The sequence below is a fragment of the Xenopus laevis genome, chromosome 6S, assembly GCF_017654675.1.
Source record: "Xenopus laevis strain J_2021 chromosome 6S, Xenopus_laevis_v10.1, whole genome shotgun sequence".
Taxonomy (NCBI): domain Eukaryota; kingdom Metazoa; phylum Chordata; class Amphibia; order Anura; family Pipidae; genus Xenopus; species Xenopus laevis.
In genome coordinates, this window is record NC_054382.1 from 54,086,790 (window position 1) to 54,110,181 (window position 23,392).

At 41.2% G+C, this 23,392-nt stretch overlaps 1 protein-coding gene across 1 annotated transcript in view; it reads right to left on the reverse strand.

Moving 5' to 3' along the window:
* Positions 1–23,392, reverse strand: part of LOC108719704 (protein cordon-bleu) — a 191,311-nt gene that overhangs the window by 46,521 nt on the left and 121,398 nt on the right. The window contains exon 6 of the mRNA XM_041567681.1: positions 19,861–20,122. Coding sequence (XP_041423615.1) covers positions 19,861–20,122 — 262 coding nt within the window. The remainder of the gene's footprint in view (positions 1–19,860; positions 20,123–23,392) is intronic.

The window sequence follows — 23,392 nt, forward strand, 5'->3', positions numbered from 1 at the left end:
GGCATCAAAGTGTTCAGTAGACCCCTGGCGTTCATATTTAGGATGGTTTATGCTGATACGTTACGAAATGTGGGGCATATAATGGGGTAAAATTCAAGCTTTGTGACGATTTTCAGAAATTTGATAAAAACCGTTATGTTCAGCATTGCTTTGCAGTTTGGCAGTTTGCAGTAGAAACACATATTTACCCATATTGGATTCGTCAGAATGTGTACTTTCTGAAAATATATGGTTTTCTGGGGTCTCTGTACTGTTAGGGGGGTCTAATGTTGCATAATACACACACCAGGTGCTTATATTGCAGCAGCCAGCGCGTCAGCCGTGAAAATGTATATACACTATTGTCATTTGGTGGTCTCTGTGCGCCACATAGTTTGGTATATCTATGCATATTGGGCATCAAAGTGTTCAGTAGACCCCTGGCGTTCATATTTAGGATGTTTTATGCTGATAAGTTACAAAATGTGGGGCATATAATGGGGTAAAATTCAAGTTTTGTGACGATTTTCAGAAATTTGATAAAAACCGTTACGTTAAGCATTGATTTGCAGTTTGGCAGTTTGCAGTAGAAACACTTATTTACCCATATTGGATTCGTCAGAATGTGTACTTTCTGAAAATATATGGTTTTCTGGGGTCTCTGTACTGTTAGGGGGGTCTAATGTCGCATAGTACACACACCAGGTGCTTATATTGCAGCAGCCAGCGCGTCAGCCGTGAAAATGTATATACACTATTGTCATTTGGGGGTCTCTGTGCACCACATAGTTTGGTATATCTATGCATATTTGGCATCAAAGTTTTCAGTAGACCCCTGGCGTTCATATTTAGGATGTTTTATGCTGATAAGTTACGAAATGTGGGGCATATAATGGGGTAAAATTCAAGCTTTTCAGAAATTTGATAAAAACCGTTATGTTCAGCATTGATTTGCAGTTTGGCAGTTTGCAGTAGAAACACTTATTTACCCATATTGGATTCGTCAGAATGTGTACTTTCTGAAAATATATGGTTTTCTGGGGTCTCTGTACTGTTAGGGGGATCTAATTTCGCATAATACACACACCAGGTGCTTATATTGCAGCAGCCAGCGCGTCAGCCGTGAAAATGTATATACACTATTGTCATTTGGGGGTCTTTGTGCGCCACATAGTTTGGTATATCTATGCATATTGGGCATCAAAGTGTTCAGTAGACCCCTGGCGTTCATATTTAGGATGTTTTATGCTGATAAATTACAAAATGTGGGGCATATAATGGGGTAAAATTCAAGCTTTGTGACGATTTTCAGAAATTTGATAAAATCCGTTACGTTCAGCATTGATTTGCAGTTTGGCAGTTTGCAGTAGGAACACATATTTACCCATATTGGATTCGTCAGAATGTGTACTTTCTGAAAATATATGGTTTTCTGGGGTCTCTGTACTGTTAGGGGGTCTAATGTCGCATAATACACACACCGGGTGGTTATATTGCAGCAGCCAGCGTGTCAGCCGTGAAAATGTCTATACATATTGTCATTTGGGGGTCTCTGTGTGCCACATAGTTTGGTATATCTATGCATATTGGGCATCAAAGTGTTTAGTAGACCCCTGGCATTCATATTTAGGATGTTTTATGCTAAGTTACGAAATGTGGGGCATATAATGGGGTAAAATTCAAGCTTTGTGACGATTTTCAGAAATTTGATAAAAACCGTTACGTTCAGCATTGCTTTGCAGTTTGGCAGTTTGCAGTAGGAACACATATTTACCCATATTGGATTCGTCAGAATGTGTACTTTCTGAAAATATATGGTTTTCTGGGGTCTCTGTACTGTTAGGGGGTCTAATGTCGCATAATACACACACCGAGTGGTTATATTGCAGCAGCCAGCGTGTCAGCCGTGTAAAATGTCTATACATATTGTCATTTGGGGGTCTCTGTGTGCCATATAGTTTGGTATATCTATGCATATTGGGCATCAAACTGTTTAGTAGACCCCTATGTTTATATTTAGGATGCTTTATGCTGGTAATGATGCATGGACAATACGATGCTGGAAAGTTGAAGCTTTGAGGCAATTTTCAGATATTTCACCAAAACCGCCAAATTTGGCAAAGCCTTGTGACTCAGTAGTTTGGAGCAGAAAGGCATGTGTACTTTCCAAAAATATATGGGTTTGGGGGGTAAACATATATTTCTGTGTTTTTACCCCACAAAAATGCAGTCAATGTGTTGATTTTTCATTAGCTGAAGTTACCCACAGGACAATTTGCATGCGCTAACTTCATTTTGGGGCCTCTAAATGCCATATACTTTGGTAAACCTATGCACAGTGGGCACCAAACTGTTTGGAGGACCCCTGGCAATCACAATTTGGGTGCTTTTTTGTGATACGTAATGATACATTGGCGATATGATGCTGGAAAGTTGAAGCATTGAGGCAATTTTCAGATATTTCACAAAAACCGTCAATTTTGGGAAAGCCTTGCGACTCAGTAGTATGGAGCAATAAGGCATGGGTACCCATTTTAGATTCTGTAGAATGTGTACTTTCCAAAGATATATGGGTTTGGGGGGTAAACATATATTTCTGTGTTTTTACCCCACAAAAATGCAGTCAATGTGTTGATCTTTCATTAGCTGATATATTATTCAAATTGCAGGTGAGTGATTGCTCACCAAAGTTAATCACATCTCAAAGGAGATAATTAACTGATTAAAATACAACTGTCACTTAAATTAAAGTGCACTTAAATATGGAGTGTGAGAATTGTCTGAACAGAAACCAGGTCTGGGGATACTGAGCAAAGTACCCCATCTATTGCCCACTGGTCAGCAAATTCTTTCAACCGACCAGTAAACACTGCTTGGGTGTACTCTGCTCGGATGCGGGAACGCACCAGCACTCGGAACAAGACCTCTGCTGGCAGAGGATTCCCACCTTCCAAACATTGCTTTCTAGATTTATGGATGACTAATTTAGCTAAAGCCAGGAGCAAGTTGGAGAGAAGGTCTTTCTCTTTATTGTCCCGGGATACTGGGCGTCCAAAAATATAAACATGAGGGGAAAAGTGTAACCAGAACTGCAGGTAAAGCTTCCTCAAAAGAGCCAATAGAGGTTGCAGTCTGGCACACGTAAAATAAGCATGAAACACAGACTCTCCTTTGCCACAGAATGGACAAGCAGCTGGGGAGTCTGTAAAACGAGCTAAATACTCTCCCGTGCTCAATGCACCATGCAGCACTTTCCAACTCAAGTCTCCAGTTGGTCTAGGCACCAAACTGGAATAAAGAGCTTGCCACTGAGGTCCTTCACCCTCATTAAGCACACGTCTCCAGATGGTATCATATCGGGAGATGAGGGCAAGGAAGTGTACAGTGTGAAGCATTAGAGAGTACAACAGCTTTCTTGTTATATCATGAAAGCGTGTCAATGGAAAATTCTCCAACTGGCTCAAGTTGGGGGAAGGAGGTGCTTGGGGGGATTGACGGGTTTTAGGTGCTATTATTATGTCTGGAGGTGAGGAGTTCCAAGGTGGATGTGGCTCTCCAGCATGTAAAACCCCATCAATGAAGGTGTGAGAATCAGGAGAGATTGTGTCCTTGATTTCCTTGAGAAGACGGTGTGGAACCCTAGTGGTGAGGAATCCCATGCGTTGCATAACTGCTTGAGAGTCCACCCAATCTGATTTCTCAAAATCCAGGAGATCTCCAACTCTGGTTAACCGAGCCTGGCAAAGGCGACGTCGGATGCTGATGGATTCTAACATCCTAGTCTTAAAAGATGGATTGTAAAGTAGGGGCTCATTTAGAATGTCTTCCCCTTCAATGGCTCCTTGCCTTAACACGGATACCATGCTCCAGGTTTTTAGCGTGTCTTGGTAGTAAGCCGGCAGGGTTGAAAAGTTTCTTAGGAAACCCTCAGGTTCAATTATAAACAATTGCCGGTCATATCCCATATTTCGTACCTGGCGATAAAAACTTGATGCTAGAGTACACCACTGTGGAGAAGGATCTGCATACAAGTATCTCTGTATTTGCTGGAGACGGAAGGTGTGCACTTGAGAATGTATACACACGACTCCCTGCCCTCCCTCTTTCAACGGGAGGCTTGAGACACCTGCAGAAACCCAATGCTTTCCTATCCAGAGAAAGTCCAGTAACCTTCTCTGGATCTTAGCAATGAATTCTTGGGTTGGGCTAAGACATATCAGCCGGTACCAGATCTGAGAGGCCACCAGCTGATTAATCACCAAAGCTCTCCCCCTCATTAGAAAGTACTTTAGCAAAACCCTTCCACTTTCCAAGGCGCGTTAGAACACACTCCTCAAGTTCAATGAAATTCTGTGAGACAGGATACTCCTCAGCTGATAGGTAGACGCCTAAATATTTAATGATTTTACTCTCCCACGAGATGTCACGAAAAGCAGGAGGCAGGAAATCTACCTTTAGAGAACCCTCCAGAAGGCCTGAGCTCTTGGACCAGTTTGATCCGAGCAGATGAGGCAGCAGCGTAGACTTCTTGACACTCTTGTGCCCGCTCAAGATCAACTAGGTCCTGGGCCACAAGAATTACATCATCAGCGTAGGCTGAGAGAACCACCCTCATGTCAGGTTCTTTGAGCACCAGTCCCGTGAGCCTTTTCCTTAAGAGACACAGGAAGGGCTCAATGGCCAGCGAGTACAGTTGTCCCGACAAGGGGCATCCTTGCCGAACTCCTCGTCCAAAGGCCAGAGGTGCAGTCAGAGACCAGTTGATTTTAACTAAACACTCTGCAGAGGCATACATTGTTTTCAGGTAGCCGCACAAACTGTGGGCCAAAGCTATAGGCTTGCAGAGTGCCTATAAGATATTGGTGATCCACCCTGTCAAATGCCTTCTCTTGATCCAGAGAGAGAAAAGCAAGAGATAGACCAGTCTTCTCGCAAAATGTAGTAAGTCTCGGATTAAAAAGACATTATCAAAAATTGTCCGACCGGGGACTGTATAGGACTGGTCAGGATGAATCACCTCTGCCAGCACAGATTTGAGCCTAAGTGAGATAGCTTTGGCCACGATCTTATAGTCTGTGCTAAGCAGTGAGACTGGTCTCCAGTTCTTAATAAGACGGAGATCCCCCTTCTTAGGAAGTAGTGATAACACTGCTCGACGACACGAAAGTGGCAACTCACCTTTCTTGAAGGCCTCAGTTAGGACCCTATGGAAATCAGGGCCCAGAGTATCCCAAAAGAACTGGAAGAACTCTATGGTCAGTCCGTCAAGCCCAGGAGATTTATTGTGGGGCATTAAACGGAGTGCTTGAGAGAGTTCATCTAGAGTGATTGGTGTTTCCAACCTCTCTTTTCTCCTCTCACTGACCACTGGAAGCCCATCCCATAGCTCCTCACAGGCATCTGGAGAGATGGGATCTGGAGAAAAAAGGTTTGATAGAAGGACCGGGCTCTGTCCCGGATAGCCTCCGGATCCTCAAGGGGGGTTCCATCCTCCGCAAAAAGGCATGTGATTTGTTTTCGGTTCCCCTTCTTCCTCTCCAGAGCATAGAAGAATCGGGAACCACGATCCATATCACAAAGTAACTGCATCCAGCTTCGCACAAAGGCACCACGAGCCTGTCGTTGTTCCATGTTACGCCAGCGCTTCTTTCCTTTCTAGATATTCACACTGAAGGGCTTGGTCTTCAGAGCCTGATAGCCTTTGCTCAAGATCAAGCACCTCCCCATTCAGTGCCTCAATCTCTGCATTGCACTGCCCGCTCACACTTTTGGTATACTCTTGACACAAGAGCTTTAGGTGAACCTTGCCTACATCCCACCACTGGTTCAATGTGGCAAATTCATCCTGAAAGGCCCTCCAGCCTCTCCATGTATCCCGGACTGACTTTGCAAAACCCTCATCTTCTAATAAACTGTTGTTAAAGTGCCAGTAAGCAGCTTTTGGCAGAGATGGTGCGATTGACATTCTCAGGGATACACAATTGTGGTCTGAGAATGGTGCCAATCTAATGGTGCTCGACTGGGCTCGTGACATGAGATGGCTCGATATATATATCCTATCAATCCGGGATTGAGAAACATGACCATCTCTCACCCTGACATAGGTAAAAGCAACCGTCTCTGGGTTCTGTTCTCTCCAGACATCAACCAAGGAGAAATGAGCAATTAGTTCTCGCAAAACGGACTCAGACGAGTCTCTTTTCTTGGGTACATTGCGATCTCGAGCATCAAGGGTGTAATTAAAATCACCCCCTATAATCAAGGCTTCATCAGAGTCAATTGTCTCCATGTAGGCTGACAAACTTTCAAAGAACCGTGCCCTCTCTGGTCCGGTAGTAGGAGCATACACATTCATTAGATTATATGTTCTACCTGACTCCCGGACCCGAAGATGCAATAGACGGCCAGGGATGACAGAGGTAGCATTCAGGACCTCTGGCTGGAAGGAATCTGAGAAAAGGGTCACCACCCCGCATGATGTCCAAGTGAGGTGATTAAAAAAGACCCTTCCCTTCCACTCCAGATTCCAGCTTGCTTCAAGCTCTGGAGTGGTGTGGGTCTCTTGGAGGAAACTCACAGAGTACCCTCCTTGACGAAGAAAGGAGAGTACCTGAAACATTCGGAAAGGATTCCGACAGCCATTAGTATTAAGTGTGCTTATACTCAAGGCCATTACTGAGTCTTAGGAAGTGCTTTAACCTTCATCAAGGTCTGATGAGACAAACATTTTTTGTGAAACTTCATTATACGGAGATATTCCGCTGTTCCATAGTTCTTGGCCTCTTTTATGACCTTAATGTATTGTCTCACAGAATTGATAACTAAAGGCAAATCATGCCACTTCTCCAGAGCCATGTGCATCTTCTTCTCTAATTTAACACCAAGGGTGCTCTCAAGAAACTTTTTGAGTTCCTCAGCAGGGATGATTGGGGTAGAAGGATTTGCCACTCCTATGTCAACCTCCTCTTCGATGTTCCCCTCATCCATGAGCTCTTCCTGGCTAAGGGATTGATAATCTCCCCTCTCCACTAGAGCTTTGAGAATCTCTCCACAAGTTGTTACAGGAAAAGTATCAGAATCACTTTTCTGAGACCCTGCAATGGCTCAGGTGTTCCCTCAACTTCACTTGAAACACATTTGGAAGTGTTTGACACAGGAGCAACAGAACTAATTAGCTCCCCAGCAACAGGTAGAGCTTTGGAGGCTCGATGGTTAGCCTCTGCCCTCTCTACTACCTCCTGTGCTTTCTGGATGGCAATAACATTTGGGTCAGTTGAAGACAAGGGAGGAGAGATTTTAGCATGAACAGTAGAGGTTGTCTGGCTACCCTCCACCGTATTTACAACTCCACCCTCACCATCCTTCCCAGCAGTTTTATCTGCAGGGTCCTGTATGGGGGTTAGCCCAATATTCTCCCCCTCCTGGAGTGAAATACCCTGAGGCACTAAAAACTGAGGCTGGTTGCAGTGCCAAATCTCAGCACCTCAGGAACACTGACTGCCCACTCTGCAGGAGTCTCATTAGGTGTCTCTTTACACTCCAAGGGAAGATCTTCCAAATGATTTTGAGGCAGATACTGCACCCCTAACTCTGTGGGGAAACCAACACTGCCATGTTCACGGCCATGCAGACCATTAACCTCATTATTCCCCACCTGGTCTGGAGGCAAGAGTGCATGGTCTGACACCGGTTGATCGTGACCCAACAGTTGGGCCAGACAATGTCACCACATGAGGAGCAGAAGTTTTGCTACCCTTTTTACCCTTGGATGGGGGTGCCCCATCATTAACCACTGATGCCCATTCCTCAGGTACCAGCCAGTTTGATTTAAATTTCCTCTTTTTCTTGGCATCTGAAGAGGAAAGGCCACTATCTGCCCCAACCCCAACAGGTGTTGCAATCATGGTACCCCCCACACCTTCAGGGTGCCCATAACAGGGGTACACTTTTTGTGGTAGGAACAACTGTGACCCTGGGGGAAGCTTTGACATGTTTTCCCCCCTTCTCTTTTGCTGCATTGTAAGACATGCTGCAGCCTTAGATGTCTTCAGTGAAGAAGGAGGAGGTTTGGATGTTGTAGAGGTGGGTTGTGTAACAGCCACCTTGAGGTTCTTTAGTGAAGGAGATATCCCCTTTGAGGACCCTGCTGAAATAGTCCCAGCAGGATAAGATGTTTTATTGAGGCACTGGGAGCAGGAACAGGGGCTGTGGTCTTAATTTGCCCTTTGGGGCAACTCTGGCGAGTGTGCCCCAGGTTCTTGCAAGGAAGCACCTCACTTCCTCTGTGCTGTAAAAAATTTTATACAGCACCCCTTCAAATGGAACCCCGAAAGACCCCTCAATAGTGTCTTGCCCCCGAGGTAAAAGTAGTTGCACCTGCCTTTTAAAGGAAAGGACGTGCCTCAGTCTGCTCTCCTTACATCCCAGGGGAATTCTAGACATATTTGATTTTAACTCCCCAAGGGCTTGCAGGTGGGGGTACAATAAGTGGTCTTGCAGGAAGGGGGGCACATTAGATAAAACCACCCTTGTGCCCAATCCTTCTAGGGGTTCTACAGGGACATAACTCCCTCCCACTGTGATACCCCTCTGTACCAGAGTATGCACTGCAGTTAGAGTACGGGCAAAGATTATGGCTTTCCCATACATTTTACTTGCTGCCACTACTGCAGAGTGGCCCACCACTTCAGCTGCAGCCTTTATATAAGCCTCTATGCCATGAGTGCTTGACATTAGGCATCTGACCCCATGCTTCCTTGTAAGCTTCTCTTACCCCAGCAGTGACTTGGCTAGGGTTGCTGCCAGTAGCTACCGCGTGTGCAATGTTTTAGCAGGGGTCACATTGGCTGCAGCAGCAGAAGTAGAGGCAATGGGGCTTTTTGACATGGGCTCTGACTGGTGTTTCCTTGCAGAGCTACAGCTGGGTTTTTCAGGTCCTTTGCTTTAGAACCAAGAGATGTTTTTTTATAACTTTCCTTTTTATTCCCTCCCATTATTTTACACAACACCACACAAAAAGAAAGCTTTATACTATTGATTAACAAAAAAGTAAGTTTTAAGTTGAGAAGCTGTGGCAGGGAGAGGGTTAATGTGAGCAGGTGCCTGGGAGCTGCACTGCTGCTGCTGGAAAAGATTTATATTATACTTATATTAAATCCTTCTCCCTTTAGCTTTCTCTCCTCACAGAACTGAGTGCAAAATCAAAATATCCACTCAATCTGTACAAAAATTAAACAATTTGTGCTGAAACAAGAGAAAAATGCAAATGAAACTGACACCCAGGTGCGGGGGAGGGGTAGGGGATCTAACAGTGAGTTTGTAGCCCAGAGCAAGTGAAAGGAACTGGGCTAGGAATCACTCACCTTCAGGGTCAAAAGAAAAATCGATTTTAGTAAAGAAAATCAACTCAAAACTTCCCAAATTTCACCCACCAAGTGGACAACACATTCACACACCAAGTGATAACAAAAAATCCTGTCTCAACAGGAATTTTCCAATGCTTAATTCAGCACTAAACAGAGAGCTTTCTCCTGTGTGTTGATCTTTCATTAGCTGAAGTTACCCACAGGACTATTTGTATGCACTAACTTCATTTTGGGGCCTCTAAATGCCAGATACTTTGGTAAACCTATGAACAATGCCCACCAAACTGTTCGGAGGAACCCTGGCAATCATATTTAGGGTGCTTTTTCTTGGTGCGTAATGATACATGGGTGATATCGTGCTGGGAAGTTGAAGGTTTGAGGCAATTTTCAGATATTTCACCAAAACCGACAATTTTGGAAAGCCTTACGACTCAGTAGTTTGGAGCAGAAAGGAATGGGTACCCATTTTAGATTCAGTAGAATGTGTACTTTCCAAAAATATATGGGTTTGGGGGGTAAACATATATTTCTGTGTTTTTACCCCACAAAAATGTAGTCAATGTGTTGATTTTTCATTAGCTGAAGTTACCCACATGACTATTTGTATGCGCTAACTTCATTTTGAGGCCTCTAAATGCCAAATACTTTGGTAAACCTATGAACAATGGCCACCAAACTGTTCAAAGGAACCCTGGCAATCATATTTAGGGTGCTTTTTCTTGGTGCGTAATTGATACATGGGTGATATGGTGCTGGGAAGTTGAAGCTTTGAGGCAATTTCAGATATTTCACCAAAACCGACAATTTTGGGAAAGCCTTGCGACTCAGTAGTTTGGAGCAGAAAGGCATGGGTACCCATTTTAGATTCTGTAGAATGTGTACTTTCCAAAAATATATGGGTTTGGGGGGGTAAACATATATTTCTGTGTTTTTACCCCACAAAAATGAAGTCAATGTTTTGATTTTTCATTAGCTGGTTACCCACAGGACTGTTTGTATGCGCTAACTTCATTTTGGGGCCTCTAAATGCCAGATACTTTGGTAAACCTATGAACAATGGCCACCAAACTGTTCAGAGGAACCCTGGCAATCATATTTAGGGTGCTTTTTCTTGGTGCGTAATGATACATGGGTGATATGGTGCTCGGAAGTTGAAGGTTTGAGGCAATTTTCAGATATTTCACCAATACCGAAAATTTTGGGAAAGCCTTGCGACTCAGTAGTTTGGAGCAAAAAGGCATGGGTACCCATTTTAGATTCTGTAGAATGTGTACTTTCCAAAAATATATGGGTTTGGGGGGTAAACATATATTTCTGTGTTTTTACCCCACAAAAAATGCAGTCAATGTGTTGATTTTTCAGTAGCTGAAGTAAAGTCCTGAACAATTTGGATGTGCTAACTTCATATTGGTGTCTCTAAATACCAGATACTTTGGTAAACCTATGCATAATGGTTATCAAACTGTTCAGTGGACCCCTGGCAATCATATTTCAGGTGCTTTTTCTTGGTACCTAATATAGTTTGGGCTATGCAGAGCAGCAAAATAAAACCTTTGAAATTATTTTTCAGAATTTTGAATTTTTTTTTGAAAAACCGCTATGTTCAGACAAGCTTTTATGTTTGGTAGTTGAGAGTAGAGAGACATAGTTACCCATTTTGTAATCGGCAGAATGTGTACTTTTCAAAAATGTATGGTTTTCTGGGGTAAACCTACGGTTTCAGGATTTTTTGCATTGGAATCTAAAGCATGCCGTTTTCTGCCTTAGTGCTTTCAAAATTTGGTAATATACTGCCGGGAGTTTTTGCTGTACAGAAGTCCTAAATCTCCCTAAAACTATACATATCTGGTATTGGCACGTTCGAGAGACATAAGGCTTTCCAAATCAGTTGGATTTTCATCCGTAAAATGAAATATTTTTCTCGTATAAATTGATATACGATGAAAAATGGTAATTTTTCATTTTTTTTTTTGGTATTTAGCACTATAAATTTTTTTGCACAGGTGGAAATACATGAAAACTCAGGCAGATTTAGAAAGCTCAGTTTCTACCGAAAAAAACAATGTATAGTTTTCCTAGGTAAACTATAGGTTTCCCTTCAGAAAATGCCCCTAAAGTGAGAGAGCACAAAATGTTTCAAAAACGGCTGGCATTTCGCGTAAACAAAATGTGAAATTCTGCTGGCACTTAAAGGGTTAAAAGCTTTGTAAGGTTAGGTGAGCCTGATCCCTGAATGGGAATATGAATTGTTTTCTTTCAATTCTGCTGTGCATGAAACTGATCTATCTATCTATCTATCTATCTATCTATCCACAAAAGGAGCACTAACTACTCCACATTATGTCTCAGAAATTTCTAGCAATAATACTGTAAAATGTATTAATTGGAGCTAAATTTAATATGGTCTCACAAGAGTGAATACGTTCATTTCATCTTGAGTCATGTAAATTAAGTTAAACACCTTTGCAAATATTTAGATATATTTTACATTTATGAATAATTAATCAGAGGAATGACACATTTGAATGGTTCAAATGGCTCAATATTTCACTGTTCTGATTAATTGTGATTGTCGTGACTGCATTGTACTTTTCTTTACTCTGCACAGAAATCTTTTCCAATTCAAGGTATAAATCCATCTGCTTCTACATGTCTCTGTTTGTATCCCTTCTAGGACATGTTACTGCCACCAGTTATACAAATTCAGTACCCAGTAATGGAGAATCTCTAAGGTCAATTGCTTTGAAATTGAGTCAATTGATGTACTAGTAATTTTTTAATGAACCAAACATTATAATTTGTAGGTGTATGGGTTACTGCCATTTTGCAGAAATTACTAATCAACAACCCTTACTAGGTAAGATATGTCTACTCTAAAAAATACAATTTACAATTTAGAGAACACGAGTGGTTTTAAGAAAAATTTTTGTTTTACTTTTATGCAGAAAAAAATCACATAAACAATGCCATAGAACAAATGGCATAATTTGTACAACATCAAAAACAATATACAATGTCTACCACACATTAATTATGCACAGCAAACAAGACATCAACAAGGAGAGGATACACCTACCAGCAAAATGAGAATGGCCCCAACGTTTTGGCACCAAGGCCTTTGCAAAGGGGATTCTGATGTTTACCGAGTTTGGTAGAGGTATAAATACTCTAATCAATCACTAACAGGGCCCTTTGTTTGTGTGCTTCCTATACTTCCGGGTATGTGACGTCACTTCCGCCTACGTCACTTCCGCCGATGAATCATCTGACTTGGTGACGTGGCTCTATACTTTCTCTTTCTCACCCGAAACCCAGACTGAAACTGCCCACATTGTTCACCTGTTCACACCTTATACAAAATGCTAATAGGGCACCAGCACTGTGTCACTGTATGTAGTACATATTAGACTGGTCCTGATTCCTGTCTCCTGCTCTGTTCTGCCTTCCCTATGCTCCCTGTGTGTGTCATACTTTGGTATTTGTTCTGGGGGGTTTGTTAGCAATTGAAAATTATTGTTAGTGGTCCCTAAGGTGTTTAATCATATGCTGGGGTACTGTATTATACACAGGGGAGGAGGAGGCATATGGATTTATGGGTATGTCTTATATTACTGAGCTTTTTTCACATATGAGTGACATCCTTGCCAGGGCAGGCACAAGGTAGTTCGGCACCCTAGGCAAGAGCTTCACTCATGCCCCCTGTCCTGCATTACCATTTCCCTCCTTACCATGATGGTTTTTAAATAAAGAGAGCAAGAAAGTGTACAACATTTTTTCATTTATATTACTGCTCCATATACCTGTACCAGCAAGCCCAGCAGCCATCCATAACACCCCCCCCATACCTGTACCAGCAAGCTCAGCAGCCATTCATCATACAGCCTTCCTGCAGCCATCACATTGCCCCCAATCTTTACCTGTGCCAGCAGCAGTCAAAAATAAATCTGATCGCATCATATTGCCCCCAAGTATTTATGTACCTGTGCCAGCAGCAACAGCAAACAAATGGCAAACAAATGGTCCCCAAATACCAGCAGGAAGCTTCACACTTTACAGTACAGAGCGTCGCTGGCGCAAATCCCGTTCAGAATCAGACTTTTGGAGCTACAAATCTGCCCTGCGCTCCTTTAACACCAGCCTCTTCCAAGCCAAACAAACATACTTTACTTCACTCATTAACTCCCTTTCTAAAAAACCAGCACAACTTTTCTCCACCTTTAACACTCTCCTTTCCCCTTCTCCACCCCCTCCATGCACATCTGTCTCTGCTCAAGATATTGCTGAGCACTTCAAAAACAAAATTGACACTATCAGAAGGGACATTACACTACTCAACCCCCCTAGACTTCCACCACCCTCCCTCCACACTCCTCAGTCCCTCCTGTGCTCCTTCACCCCTGTCACTGATGAGGAAGTCTCAAAGCTTCTGGCCTCTTCTCACCTTACCACCTGCCCGCTTGATCCAATTCCCTCAAAACTTCTCCGCAATACCAATCCTTGTCTAATCAAAGCCTTAACTCACCTATTTAATCTTTCCCTCTCAACTGGACTGTTTCCTTCTCAACTAAAACATGCTCTTGTCACCCCCATTCTGAAAAAACCCTCTCTTGATCCCTCCAATCTTGACAACCTCCGACCTATCTCTCTGCTACCTTTCATCTCTAAACTACTTGAGCGCCTAGTCTACAACCGACTTACCTCATTCCTCTCTGACAATAACCTGCTGGACCCCCTACAATCTGGTTTTAAGCCACAACACTCCACGGAAACTGCCCTGACTCGACTGACTAATGACCTTTTAACCGCTAAAGCCAACAATCACTTCTCACTACTAATACTGCTTGATCTCTCAGCCGCATTTGACACTGTAGATCACCCTCTCCTCCTCCAGTCCCTCCAGTCACTTGGCCTTCGTGACACAGCCCTGTCCTGGTTCTCTTCTTACATCACCAATCGTTCCTTCAGTGTCTCCTACAATGGAGTAGCATCTTCTCCCCTACCTCTTTCTGTTGGAGTTCCCCAAGGCTCTGTCCTGGGACCATTACTATTCTCCCTCTATACTTCCTCCCTTGGCAAATTAATAAATTCTTATGGTTTCCACTACCACCTCTATGCTGACGATACTCAGATCTATCTCTCATCTCCTGATCTCAACCCAGAACTCCTAACTCGCGTCTCCTCCTGCCTGTCCGCTATCTCTACCTGGATGTCACAACGCTACCTTAAATTAAACCTCTCTAAAACTGAAATGGTTCTCTTTCCTCCAACTAACACCAGTAGCATCCCCGAAGTATCCATCATAGTTAACAATTCCACTATCACCCCCTCTCCCCAGGCCCGGTGCCTTGGGGTTATCCTAGATTCTGCCCTGTGATTCACTCCTCATATCCAGTCACTTATTAAATCTTGTCACTTCCACCTAAGGAACATATCCAAAATACGATCATTTATCACCCAAGACGCTGCCAAAATTCTTATTCACTCTCTCATCATATCGCGTCTAGACTACTGTAACTCTCTTTTAATTGGCCTCCCCCTCCAGAGACTGTCACCTCTCCAGTCCATAATGAACACTGCTGCGAGGCTCATACACCTCAGCAACCGCTCCTCCTCTGCCTCGCCACTCTGTCAATCCCTGCACTGGCTTCCATTACCTTTCAGAATCAAATTCAAATTAATGACACTGACTTTCAAAGCACTTCAAAACTCTGCCCCACCCTACATCTCTGAACTCATCTCTATATACTCACCCACTCGCTTACTACGCTCCTCTACTGACCTGCTACTCAACTCTTCTCTCATTACCTCCTCACATGCTCGCATTCAAGACTTTGCAAGGGCTGCACCCCTCCTCTGGAACGCTCTCCCACGGTCTGTCCGACTTTCTCCCAACCTTTCTACTTTCAAGAAATCTCTGAAAACGCACTTCTTTCGAGAAGTCATGTGATGTAGTTGTATAATCACATTTACTTTACAGTGCTACGCAATATGTTAGCGCTATATAAATACATGTTAATAATAATAATAATAAAAAGTTTAGTGCAACTGTGCAAGGCTGAGAGCAGCGAGAGCGAGCCACACCAAGCAGCCCGCCAGCTCTCTGCCTCTCTCTGTCACCCAACCACATCAGTGACGTCATTGATGTGTGTACAAACGTCGCGCTGCACCACACAGAAGGAGCTATTACTTGCCTGCAAGAGGAAGAAGGTGAAGGAGATGGATTCCACCCGACTGGGTGACCATGATTACTGAAACAAATTATTAAATAAATGCTTGAAAAAGATGAAAAAATTTAAAAAATGAAAAAAATCCCCTTAAAAGTGCACCCCTCAATGATGGCGCCCTAGACAGCCGCCTACTCTGCCTACCCCTAGTTCTGGCCCTGATTCCTGCAGTGAGCACCAACCATTTGTTTTTTTGGTGTGCTATTAATGTGGACATGGTCTTGCGGTAACATGGGTGTGGTTTAAAGTGGGTGTGGTCTAAATTAGGGAGTGGCTAGCACTGGCTTCCGTTATCGGCCCTCCACCATGTAGATTAGAAAAATTCCGTCCCTCGGTATCATAGAAATCGGACAGCACTGGTCTAATTCAATGTCAGATAAATTAACTTTGGACTAGCTACAAGTGTCCATGCATATAGATTATTTTACTATGCATGAAGCACAAACAAAACAAACTTTGGAGTGCCATGTTCCAAACATTCAACTGTATAACACAGAACAAGTATATTTTTCTTTTCAATATGTTAAGAATGTACTGTATAGATCACCAAACTCTTTAACAAAAGTCATATGACATAATATACAGTAAATCTGATGGATAATGCTAGGAGATATCTAGCAACAGCTAAAGAACAATTTCATTAATGTTTTAAAACATGAGTAATGAAAGATATTAATATAATTTGTGGTACTTCATAACCATGTTTTGACTGGGTGTATGTAGGGGATGAATCTTAATATCACAACTCAGTACACAGTATATGGGCCTGTTTAGTACTGGATAGACAATACTCAAGAATTCTCTTAAAGAACTGATGACATTAGATACCTTCCAGATTGCCATTTTAGGTAACAATGTGATATTTGTGATAAATGTGGTTTTGCAAAATTGGAAGAAACAAAATCAAAGGGTATTGTATGTGAAGTAAAGGTAAAGGAACACTACTAGAGATAGCTTCATCTAAACATAACATTACACTCTATTCACCCGCTTCCTCCTCTCTTTATGTAACAGTGTCAATGAAATAGCTTCTAAGTACATCAGCTGCCATCTTTGATGCCTTGGGTTTTCTAAAAATATTACTCATTAACAATTTAGATTTGCAAACTATGTTGCTTTTTTAATAATGTATGTAATATACTAAGTACTTGGGTTTCTTTTCAAACCATTGATATTACATGTGTCCATACAGTATTTTGGCATGAGACACTGATTAGCAGCTATGAAAGATAAGCCTATGCATTCTTCTGTGGAGATAGGACAACACTCTGCCCCGTACAATGCTGGGAAATCCATATAATGGTTCCTTTAATTCCTGCTTGTTCCACATCCTCCACTGGATCTAAAACAGATCTATAATAAGTTTATTTTTCTTGCAGATATATTTATGCACATATAAGCAGTGCATATAGGCAGCACTTTGAAAAGAAAATGAAAGAAATAGCTGAGATTTTTCTTGTTTAAGAACTTGTTTTGCTAAGGAATCTACAAATGTACTCAGCGTATTTATTCTTCCTTGAGCACAGCGTTATCCTTTCCTGACCTGCTTAAAGAAGCACCATAATTGGCCCTTTTCGGCTAACCTTTGGCAAAACATTGCTAGCACATGATGTGGTATGTTCAGTACTTAGAAATTGTACTTTGTTTGTTTAGTTTCCTACCTACAATTAATTAGTAGGGATGTAGCGAACTGCCGATTTGGTGTTCGCGAACGCCGGCAAAAAATGCGAACGTTCGCGAACAGTTTGCGAACTTCGAACACCCGCTAAAATCGTTCGATTCGAACGATCGAAGGATTTTAATCGTTCGATCGAACGATTTTCATTCTAATCGAACGATCGAATCATTCGATCGAATGCTTTTCATTCGATCGAATGCTTACAATCGTTCGAACGAATGGAAATCGTTCGATTTTTAGCGGTCGAAGGAATTCGAATGGTCGAACGATTTGTATTCGAATCGAACGCGAACGCAAAATGCGAACGTCGCGTGACGTTCGCGAACATTCGGCGGACGCGAACGGTCGAAGTTCGCGCAAACAAGTTCACCGGCGAACAGTTCGCTACATCCCTATTAATTAGCACTTCATAGCTAACCTCAAAAGAGGTTAGTGCAATGCACATACTTACAATAGCCTTCACATTTATCAGAGTGGTTTTTAACTAATAGAAGATGTCCAAAAATTTTCTTTTTGGATAGTAGTGGCTTTCTCTTTAAAACATTGTAATGCATACCAATATTGTTCAGTGTTCTCCTTATGGAGAACATATAAACAATGACATTCACCATTGCAAGAGACACTTTTAGTTCTTTTGACATTAGCTTGGGGTTCTTTGAGATCACCTGGAGTATTACAGGCCATGCTCTCAGTGTGATCTCAGTTGGTTCGACCACTCCTTGGGAGGGCAAAGCTGGTCAAACATGCAAAGAGCTGCTTGTTTGGCAAGGTCACTCTCTCCTGATATGCCCACCTTGAGAAGTCTGGTCAGGACTACAGGAGGTTGGAGTGATGACCTCATCAATGAGCCACATTCATGTACTCCCTGTGTCTGAAGACCTTGTGTTTGTGCTTAAAAAACTTGACCACCAAAAAGTTGTATTAGGTTTAATTATATTGCCAGTCATTCAAAAACCACTACTGGAATATGGAGAATTTTTGCAAGAAAGATACTTTATCCAACCATTCCTTCTTTTATAAGATGAATGGTGTGCATTAGATGCAACAATAAAGTATGCTGTATCGTTAAATGATATATTGGTCTATTTTGCTCGTAGATGGCTCACAATATCACTTCAATTAAAAAGATCAAAAAATTTTTATTGAAATTAATATTGTTACATGCAGTGTGTTGTGTGAGCTGTGTAATGCCAAAGTAAACTATAGGCCAGTTAGTCTGACAGCAGTGGTAGGAAAGCTTTTTGAAGGGTTAATAAAGGATAAGATACCGGACTTCATAGCAAATCACAATACTATGAGTTTGCGCCAGCATGGTTTTATGCGTAATAGATATTGCCAGACTAACTTAATGTCTTTTTATGAGAAGGTAAGTAGGGACCTCGATTCTGGGATGGCAGTGGATGTGATTTACTTAGACTTTGTTAAAGCATTTGATACAGTGCCACACAAAAGGTTACTGGTTAAATTAAGGAATGTTGGCCTGGATCATAGTATTTGTACCTGGATAGAGAACGGGCTAAAATATAGACTACAAAGAGTGGTGGTAAATGGAACATTTTCTAATTGGACCAGTGTTGTTAGTGGAGTACCACAGGGCTCTGTACTAGGTCCCTTGCTTTTCAACTTGTTTATTAATGACCTGGAGGTGGGCAATGAAAGTACTGTTTCTATTTTTGCAGATGATACTAAATTGTGCAGAACTATAGGTTCCATGCAGGATGCTGCCACTTTGCAGAGTGACCTGTCTAAGTTGGAAAACTGGGCAGCAAACTGGAAAATGAGGTTCAAGGTTGATAAATGCAAGGTTATATACTAAATGGCAGTGTGTTGGGAGTTTCCTTAAATGAGAAGGATCTATGGGTTTTTGTAGATAACAAGTTGTCTAATTCTGGGCAGTGTCATTCTGTGGCTACTAAAGCAAATAAAGTTCTGTCTTGCATAAATAAGGGCATTAACTCAAGGGATGAAAACATAATTATGCCTCTTTATAGGTCCCTGGTGAGGCCTCATCTGGAGTATGCAGTTCAGTTTTGGACTCCAGTCCTTAAGAGGGATATAAATGAGCTGGAGAGAGTGCAGAGACGTGCAACTAAATTGGTTAGAGGGATGGAAGACAAATTATGAGGGTAGACTGTCAAGGTTGGGGTTGTTTTCTTTTGGAAATAAGGCGCTTGCGAGGGGACATGATTACACTTTACAAGTACATTAGAGGACAAATAGCAGGGGACCTTTTTACCCATAAAGTGGATCACCATACCAGAGGCCACCCATTTAGACTAGAAGAAAATAACTTTCATTTGAAGCAACGTAGGGGGTTCTTCACAGTCAGGACAGTGAAGTTGTGGAATGCACTTCCGGGTGATGTTGTGATGGCCGATTCAGTCAGCCTTTAAGAATGGCTTGGATGATTTTTTGGATAGACATAATATCAAAGACTATTGTGATACTAAACTCTGTAGTTAGTATAGATATGGGTATATAGAATTTATGTGAAAGTAGGGAGGGGTGTGTGTATGGATGCTAGGTTTTCATTTGGAGGAGTTGAACTTGATGGACTTTATCGTTTTTCAACCCAATTTAACTATGTAACTATTTAATGGCTATGGAATCTTACCTTGCCTGCATATTGCTTGAGTTATTACTATTGTGAATGTCGGTTCTCAAAAATTCATTTGCATTTTCCTGATTCAAGAGGCTCGCTTTGCTTTGCGTGATGTCACTATACAAATCCAGAGACACACTGTCTGAAAGTGAGCTCACCATCCCCGAATCTTCTGTATAACTATAAATGGATTCTGCTTCATCAGCTTGCATTGGGTCAGATGTAAGGATTTCCACAGAAGAAACACTATTTAACCGCTTCAAGCTTTTATCACCTAAGAAAATTAAAAAGAAAAGTTAGATCACAGAACAGGAAAGTCCTATCCTATGTGACAAAAGAAGACATTAACAAAAGTTCAGAATGTCCACTTTGAATTGGCTGATATACAATACTGATTCCTGGTCGCTATATTTATTTAATTTCTGTAGGCCTTGCATATGGCCATTTTATCCAGTTAGTTTTAATATACTTAAATTATCCAGAAGACCTATAGAAAATTATAATCACCCACCAATTTGGAATTATAGTAAATGAGTTTACAGACTGTAAAGGCAATTAGTTGGCTTAGTGCAAGGTATTACTTATTTATGTGCACATGAACCACTAAAGGTGCATTGGAATTTTCCTAATAATAATTTGTAGACCAAGAAAGTTCAGTTTATCAGTACTGTTAGTCCATATTATTATATTGTTTTACATATAGATTTATTTGATATGGAGTGTGGGTCCTCTTGAATCAGTGCATTTCATTTATTGACCCTGCACCTGCATTTGAAGAAGACTGCAGATGCCTTGACATATGTACATATACTGTACATATATAAAATTAAATTATTAAATATTGACAAAACTATTTGTTCTCTATCTACATGGATGGATTCATCTTATGTCTTAGATATGGTCTTGAATAGCTAGTGGGACTCAACAGTATACCGTCTCACCTTACTCCTTTTTGTTATACAGTAATTACCTTTCCCTTGTAAAAAAAACAATATATTTACATCACAATACTTTACCCATTTCCCATTTCAACTCAATTTCAGACATTGCCTAAAAAAATGAAAACATGATGATCTTCAAATTAAATCTAAACAACTCTTCCATAAACAGGTAGTTAATGAAAGTCATTAGAAAGATATTAAAAATACTATATATTTATGATTTCTTCAACTTCACATCCTTTAACACACTAGAGAAGGATATAATACAGGATATAATCCACACTTCCAGTATTGGTGAGTTGGTAGCAGCCTTTTACTCTGCAAAATGCACTCAAACTCATACATTCAAATTATATTTTTGAAAACTCGAATGTCTGTGAGTTAATAAGAAAAGAAAATTTGAAAATTCTAATATAGTTTTTTTATCTGAAAATTCGGGACATAAATTTGATCGATTCAAGTTTTTTTGGGACATGAACTCTATCGAGTTTTCTCCCTGTCTTTTTCATGCAAGTTTTTGACATTCAGATTTTTCCATAAACATTCGAAATTCGAGTTTATCCAAGGTAGAAAATCCTCACATGACTCACAAATTTTATTCTTGATAAATATGCCCCTAAGAAACATAATTAAAATCATTTAAATGTTAAAATAAATCCGTTTGCCACCAAAATGGATTCCTGCAGCTTAGTTACCATTAAGTACTAGCAATATTTTATTATTACAGAGAAAAAGAAGATCCTTTTTAAAAATTATTAGAATTATTTGCTTATAATTGAGTCTATGGGAGCTGGCCTGCCTGTGATTTAGAGCTTTCTGGATGGGTTTCTGAATAAAGGATCCCAAGCCAGTTCTATATTATATATCAGAAATAAATTTTGAGTTACAAGATGTTCCGCTGGTAGAAAACAAAACAGATATACAGTAGGTATATATGTCAACTATATTTCTTTTTTAGTGATAATGTAGAAGTTTAATGTATCCACTTTCTTTTTTCTTTTTTGTTCTCAATTTATTCCCTTAAGGACTAAATGTAGAAGCTCTAAGAATCATCCTGTGTGGCTTAATACAGAGGTAAAGATGTTAATGGGAAAGAAGAGAAAGGCATTTAAAAACTACAAATCTGTAGGGACAGAAGCTGCATTTAATGAATATAAACACTGTAATAAATGTTGTAAATCAGCAATCCGGAAGGCTAAGAAAAGAAATGAAGAGTTAATTGCGGTGGAGTTGAAAACTAACCCTAAAAAGTTTTTTAAATATATTAATAGTAAAAAGATGCAGGTTGAGAGTGTTGCTCCATTAAATAATGGTACCAGTATGGTTGTAACAGATACAGATAAGGCAAATGTGTTAAATCAGTTCTTTTCTTCAGTGTATACAATAGAGGAGTCTGGGTTCACAGGCTCACTTAATAACTGCACGAATGGTTCAGCTCAATCTATTCAGTGGCTGACTCAGGATATGATTCAAAAAGCTTTAATACAAATTAATGTAAACAAGGCTCCAGGGCCTGATGGCATACACCCCTGGGTTCTAAGAGAGCTTAGTTCAGTTTTAGACCAGCCCTTATTTCTGATTTTCTCAGATTCACTGTCATCTGGTATGGTGCCTATGGATTGGAGAAAAGCTGATGTTATTCCAATATTTAAAAAGGGATTACGATCTCAGCCTGGCAATTATAGGCCACTAAGCTTGACATCTGTGGTGGGCAAATTATTTGAAGGCTTGTTAAGGGATCACATTCAAAATTTTGTCCTAATGAATGGCATTATGAGCAACAATCAGCATGGCTTTATGAAGGATAGGTCATGTCAGACGAATTTGATTGCATTTTATGATGTGGTAAGTAAGATTCTGGATAGTGGGGGGGCAGTAGATGTGATCTATTTGGATTTTGCCAAAGCGTTTGATACTGTGCCCCACAAACGACTGCTTTCTAAACTAAGGTCTGTTGGGCTTAATGAAGTCGTTTGCACATGGATAGGAAACTGGCTACAGGATCGGGTACAGAGGGTGGTTGTTAATGGGACATTCTCTACTTGGAGTAAGGTTCTTAGTGGGGTCCCCTAGGGCTCAGTATTGGGTCCACTTTTATTTAACTTGTTCATTAATGACTTAGGGGAGGGTGTTGTAAGTAATGTATCAGTGTTTGCAGATGACACAAAATTATCCAGCCCAATTAATTCCATCCAGGATGTGGCATCCTTGCAACAGGATCTTGACAAACTGGCAATCTGGGCAGCTAAGTGGCAAATGAGATTCAATGTTGATAAATGTAAAGTCATGCACCTGGGATGTAAAAATATCCAAGCCACTTATACCCTTAATGGGACTGCACTAGGCAAATCCATTATGGAAAAGGACCTTGGAGTCCTTGTAGATGATAAACTTAGCTGTAGCAAGCAATGCCAGTCAGCAGCATCAAGGGCAAATAAGGTCTTGAGCTGTATTAAAAGGGGCATAGAGTCACGGGAGGAGGGGGTCATTCTTCCACTGTATAGAGCACTTGTAAGGCCCCATCTAGAATATGCCATACAGTTTTGGTCTCCATCACTCAAACAGGACATTATTGTATTAGAGAGGGTACAGAGAAGGGCAAC